General features: G+C 32.8%; 1 protein-coding gene across 1 annotated transcript; it reads right to left on the bottom strand.

Moving 5' to 3' along the window:
• On the bottom strand, nt 2,793–6,035 carry LOC107635430 (putative methylesterase 11, chloroplastic). The gene is made up of 5 exons (XM_016338906.2): nt 5,442–6,035; nt 4,213–4,449; nt 3,968–4,111; nt 3,626–3,757; nt 2,793–3,413 (listed from the first exon to the last, which is right to left on the bottom strand). The coding sequence occupies exons 1-5, from the start codon at nt 5,790–5,792 to the stop codon at nt 3,141–3,143; spliced, it is 1,137 nt and encodes a 378-aa protein (XP_016194392.1). The 5' UTR covers nt 5,793–6,035; the 3' UTR covers nt 2,793–3,140.

Below are 6,399 nucleotides of genomic sequence, written 5' to 3'. Positions count from 1 at the left end.
ACTTCAGTGACTTCAGTCCTAATGTCTAGCGCACTTCGCATCTGGATTGTTCCAATTCCAAAACTAGCTTGTCATTGGGGCAAAGTTAACAAAGCATACAACGAATTAAGCTATAACTTCCTTTTTTTTTTCTTTTTTTTTTCCATTTTTCTATAAAGAGACAAAGCAATTGTCCCTTTTTCAAGGATCACGCATGCCACAACTTGCATTGGATCGTCCATGTCTACGAGAGCAAAAGCCTATTTTGCTTGCTACATGAAAAATTCGCTGCCTACGGTAATGGCTAAAAGAGTAAAGTTATGCAATAACAAGATACATAATTTCATTAGAATTTTAAAAAGAAAAAAGAATAGAAAAGAAGTGCATCACCATTTGATCCTTCTCTTATTGTCCTACTTTCGTTTCACCATCCAACAACTTAAATAATAGAAAAATTTGGATTGAAAGAATATGATTTATAAGTTTAATAGAAGAGGTGATTACATTAACACCCTCTAAAATTAAAAGGTGTTATATTTTTAAAAAATTTATAAAAGGTATAGTACTATCTAAGTGATATCAAGAGAAATTAACGTATTCAAGAGTAATTTGATTTACAATATCATCAAATCTCTTGTTTGCCTTTTTTTCTTTTGGAATATAAGAAATGACTTAACACCTGAGGGTGGGTATTTGGGTGGCTGCACTTCATTGTGCTTTATCATTTTTGGATATATACAGGAAAAAGAAAATGACTGTTTTACCAAAAAAGGCCAGACCCAAGACTTACATGACAAAAGATGAGCCCACATGGATACTGAAAAAGAAAATTGGACCAAGAAAATTACATATCAACCCAACCAAAAAAGTATCCTACTCATTTTAAGGATAATTGATACAATTGACCAAAAAAAAAAGGATAATTGATACAGTTAGTAAAGTGAATAATTTTCCACGTCCAAAAAAAAAAAGTGAATATTTTTCTTTTAAACGAAAAAAAAAAGTGAATAATTTTTTGCCTTATGCATATAGCAATTTATTGATTAGCGACAGACTTTTAAATAGAGCTCAGTTCTGCGATGAATTAGTCTTTTTAATCCATTAGACTAGAAAATACCGTACCAAAAAAGGTTAATAATCGCATCCTTATGGTTCAAACTTTGATAAAATGTCCAATACCCAAACTTTTAACAAAACAGAAGTATACTCGGTAAATCCAAAAAATATAGATGGTACAAATATTCATTCAAAGTAGTCTTTGCATTTGGGACTTTTGAAGATACAAAAAACAAAATTGGTTTCTCCCAATTCAGTTGGTAGGAGGTGTTGTATTCAATTTTTTTTCCTCAAATTTGCGTATGAATTGAATGTCACCACCCACAGCTACTACTATACCAATATAATCTCACGTTCAATATTTAATTCCACGAACGCACTATGTTTAAAGTAGAAACTCAGGTGCAGTCAACTTTATGTAAAGTTGATAATTGAGAGCTATTAAATGAAAATTTAGTCAAATCATTTAACGGCTTTCAACTATCAACTTCACGAGTTGACTACATCTGAGTTTTCACCATATTTAGATTCTAATTTTTTTTTCCCAATCATATTGAGTGTATATTAAAATCAGTTACCAAGATAGAATATATATTAGAATATAAAAGATACATTAAAAATAAATTAAACTACACAAATATTTATTTATACACAAATACATAGTAAATAATTTCAGTGTACAAATACTATTTTGTATTTTTTTTATCCACAACAGCAATGTCAAATATGTAATTGATTAATTAATTAGAGGGAGTGTTCCAGGCGCAAAAGAAATTCAAAGAGAGGTCATTGACAACTTTCATTTTATTAAAAGAAATACTACTATTTCACTTTCTCATTCATCGTATATTAGAAGTCAAATTCAATGAAAAACCATATGGACTTTACAAATTGTATGTTCATGAATGATGCTTAAACGTGAGAAGAAAAATCTCGGCGTTAGAGAATATTATAGTAGACTCATCATATTAGTTAATTTGATGAATACTTTTTAATAATCTTATAAAGCATTGTTAATTTTTTTTAATGAAAAATTCAATATTTGATACCTCAAAAAGGTTTATATTATATTAATCTGAGTTTCTTTCTCCATTCCAATGGTATCTCAAAAGGTCAACAACATATCAAACGTGTTCTCACACGAGATATCAACAAAATCAAGAGATTAATTAAGTAGTTAAAACATCTTAACTTTCATTGAACATTTGTAAAGCACAACGAATTTCTTTATTCATTTTGCTAACAGTTTCCATCTATTATAATTAGAGTGGAAAAATATTAAAATGTTGGGAAAAGTATGTAGGAAAAGGAAGAGAAAGAGGGAGAGAAAGTAGAACATAACACATGCCAGCCATGTTAGACCATCAAAAAAAGAATGTAGAACACAATTCATGCAAAGACTTTTCCTCCTTTGCAATGTGCATAGGCATGATCCCATGCTATGGAGAAGTAGATTTTGGATTTTAATTTTGTATTTTGGTAAAAACTCAGGTGCAGTCGACTTCACGTAAAGTTGATACCTGAGAGTCGTTAGATGATTTGACTGATTTGACTAAATTTTCATCTAATGGCTCTCAAATATTAACTTCACGTGAAGTCAACTTCACCTAAGTTTTCACCTTGTATTTTAAGTATCTCCATCATTATTGTTATGACTAATTCTGATCGAAACAATTCTTCTGTAGACACAAGTCTAACATGTCATCTTTGACACAATCAAATAAAAAGTTGTGATAGAATCCTGAATCGTAATTATATTTAAATAAAGTTAGTGAGACCTACTTTTATTATGAATGCACCTAGAAATAATGTGGTAAACCTGTGTCTATGCAAGAATATCCCAATTAAGAGATCTTCTCCTCAGCAAATCTTAACACTTTTTTTTTTCACTAGTAATACTCAGCAATATACCATGGATTTTATGTTGCAAGTACTATCTTTTACAAGTTACAGGTTTTTAACTCAAAAAGAATTAAATAAAAAAACAATGGAAAAGAAGAATGAAACCTGTAACTTGCACACAATAACACATTCCTATATGATGTTATTGGAGCTTTTGGTATGGAGTTGGCTTCACAAACAACTTATGTAGATGAATGTTATCATCAAAGGATCTTTGAGATTTCTACAAGTAACTTGTGCAGGGCTTGAGGCTTCGAGAAAAAGGGAGAATGATCCGCACCTTTCAAACGAAAAACCTTTTCAGGAGGGCTTGCATTTATCATGGCTTCCTGGAGAGTGATGGTTATGGCATTGTCTTCAAGAGTTTCTATGTAGAATCGCCTTACGATACCATATTTGAGGTCGGAAAGGGAAAGTTTCTCTAAAACCGGTGCAAATGGAGTTGGCCTCATCGAAACAGATGCTAATGCAACATCCTGCATTAAGAGAGAAAAAGAGAAAAGATGGTCAATTCCAACTCGCATCTGATTAACCGATTGCTCCCTCTATAACTATCACTTTAGAAAAACTTTCTTGGTTCGATATATCTGTCATTCTTACAGAAACAAAAAGAAAAGAGTCCTCTCATTCATATATATATATATATATAACAGTAGAAGAAACATTTTCGAGTAACATTGAAACTTACTTTGGCAGGACTTTGATTGAATAACAAATCCCTCAACAACGACTTGTCAAGATCGAAAGCAGTGGGAGGATGATCATTCCCATTTGCATACAGAAAAATTTGTGCTTGTTGCATAAGATCATCTGAACCTTCCTGCAACAGATAGCCAGAAGGAAAATCATCAATAAAAGGACATGTTAATTCTCTGTTCTCAAATTCACTAGTTCCTTGTAAGATATAAACATTCTTCATCAAAAGACAGCAAGTTCATCAGTTTAGCATGCAATTGAAGCATATTATGCCCACAAATCCAACCAAAGAACAGGTGAAAAATAAGATGTAATGGTAGCAAGAATGGAAAACCTTTTGAGAAATGATATCCAGAGTACTTTGTCCACTTGTTAGCATTGCCGCAGCAATAAACACAGCCTTGGAAACCTTATGAGGAAACAGCTCCATCGCATACGATATACATGCCCCGCCAAAATCATGTCCAACCAAGATTACCTGTTTTAAGAATCGGAAACTCTCAAACACAGCCAAAAAAGATACAAATTAACATAGAACAGTCCATCATTTATAAAATGAGCATGTAATGAAATAAGCACCTTTTCTCCTTCAGGAAGTTTTTCAACAAAGTCAGTAAGTGGCTTCACATATTGTGAGAGGCTCTTTATGTTGTTTGTGTCAAATGAATGAACTCCAGAACCGGTTAAATCTATGGCGGATACTTTATAACCAGCTTCTTCTAGAAGTGCTATAGTTTTGTACCAACACCAGGCACCAAAACCACCTCCATGAACAAGAACAAAATGATTCGTCTCGAGATCATCAACCTTTATACCCTGTCAAATTGATAAGAAAAGAATAACTCCTATTATTTGAGTTCGAAAAATGAGAACTAAATAATCATAGTTTGCTCTAATAGCAGTACACCAATTTCTGCAATAGATAAAAAATAAATAAGTGAATAAACACATTCAACAGAATCCGAATCAAGGAAGCTAGAAATTCTTAATACATTTTTTTGTTTGAAAATGACACTATACAGTCATTGCATCCTCAATACTTAGATTCTGAATGTCAATTATTATTTTAGAAACCATGTCTTTGTCACCATAATATCTCTGTTTTGTCATAAGAAAGAGCCAAAACAAGGTTACCTTCAAAGCTATACACAACTTGCAGTAGAAAACACTTGAAAGGTCAAACCTCACATCCTCAATTCAATGAATGAAACACAACATATTTGAAGTTTTGAACACACGTAGGACAAGCCGCCAAGAAAAATTCTCTTACACGTTCCTTAAAAATTACGTCTTGAACTAGGAGAAGAGGATGCATACATATCAAACACAAGTGATTTTCTTTTCTTTCCCAAACCACTGTTCTTGTGTCAGTCCAAGAAAAACTGATCATCACAGAAACCAATCACCACATAATTGTTTCATCTCAATATCTTATTCCATTCCCCAAACGCATCATTTCCCTCTTCATTATTTTAAGGCCATGATAGAAAATATGATCACTATTCATTATAAATAACAGAAATCAGAAGCCCAGAAAATCAAACCAGTTTTTTTAATTAAAATAACCGATCAACAAGGAAGCTAAAATAATAATTACAAAAAAAGAGAGAGACCCCATTAGTCCATTACACCTAATCCAAAACTGGCTAAATCACTAAATTATGCAACTTTACCAAATCAGCTTATATGAAAATAGCAAACAATTAAATCAAGCAGTTGTTTCAATACCATGATCAAGTTTCAATCCTTCAAAACCACAAAAAAAAAAAAAAACCTTTTCTTTCCCCTCTGGTTTTGTATGAACAAACCTGATTAACAAGCTGGTGAGGCTGAAGCAAAGGGTCAGTGAGGGACCTGGCTCTGGAACTAGAGCTTCTAGGTAAAGCATTCTTCTTTGAAGAGCCATTGGGGTACCTTAGAGAGGTAGAACGATCAAAAGCGGCAGCACCATTTTGTAGCTGCTGCTGGTGCTGCTTGAACAGTATTGCAGCAGCTATGGCTTGTTCTCGAATGGAAGCATCATCAAACTTGTCTTTGCGGGAGGAACGCGTCCTTGACCAGCGGTTGCTTGAAGCAGCAGCGTTTGAAGAACGAAGCTTCTTGGAGTTGTTTGTGGATGGTAAAGGTTTTTGTTTGAGGAGAGCACAAAGGTTCCCCATTTTGGTGGTGGCGCATGCAAAGAGGGAAGAAGAGAAGAGAAGAGAAGAGAGAGTATAATAATAAGAGAGGGAAGGAAAGGTATGCGCCTTGTTGTGAGTGAAGGAAGGAAGGAAGTTTCAGATGAAGCTAAGTAGTTGTCAGCAACAGAGAGAGAGAGAGAGAAAGTGATTTTGTGGTTCTGTATATACGGCAGCTAGTTGCCAAACTTAACTGAAGAAAACAATCTTAGATCCTACGTTTTTCAAATACATACGTGTACTAGGTATGAAATGTATTCTTATATTTATAGCTCTCTACACTTTTTCTTATTATTATTTTTCACTTTTAAATAAAGTTATTGATGCATATATGCATAATATAGAACCGGTCAAATTACTGATTTTGATCGATTTTGTTTGATTTTGATCGTTTTAGAGTCCAGTTCAATATTTTTTCAATCGAACCAAATGATTTGGTCTAATTTTAACAGCTATACATATAGGATTTAGATTATTATTATTATTTTTATTTCTCATGATATCTTTGTGTTAGATAAGTTAAAAATTAATCTACTATTTATTAATGAATTATTACGTGGAATTCAAATTTTTAACTATTACTTAAAAA

The sequence above is a fragment of the Arachis ipaensis genome, chromosome B04, assembly GCF_000816755.2.
Source record: "Arachis ipaensis cultivar K30076 chromosome B04, Araip1.1, whole genome shotgun sequence".
NCBI classification, from domain to species: domain Eukaryota; kingdom Viridiplantae; phylum Streptophyta; class Magnoliopsida; order Fabales; family Fabaceae; genus Arachis; species Arachis ipaensis.
This window is presented reverse-complemented; position numbering and strand designations above follow the sequence as displayed.

What these genes read in the sequence shown, in the direction of transcription:
- LOC107635430 (XM_016338906.2), bottom strand. Translation starts at nt 5,792, where the DNA reads ATGGGGAACCTTTGTGCTCTCCTCAAACAAAAACCTTTACCATCCACA. An exon ending in CTCACCAGCTTGTTAATCAG is followed by an intron (nt 4,450 to 5,441) that starts GTTTGTTCATAC and finishes TCAATTTGACAG; the next exon opens with GGTATAAAGGTTGATGATCT. An exon ending in TGGATATCATTTCTCAAAAG is followed by an intron (nt 3,758 to 3,967) that starts GTTTTCCATTCT and finishes TATCTGTTGCAG; the next exon opens with GAAGGTTCAGATGATCTTAT.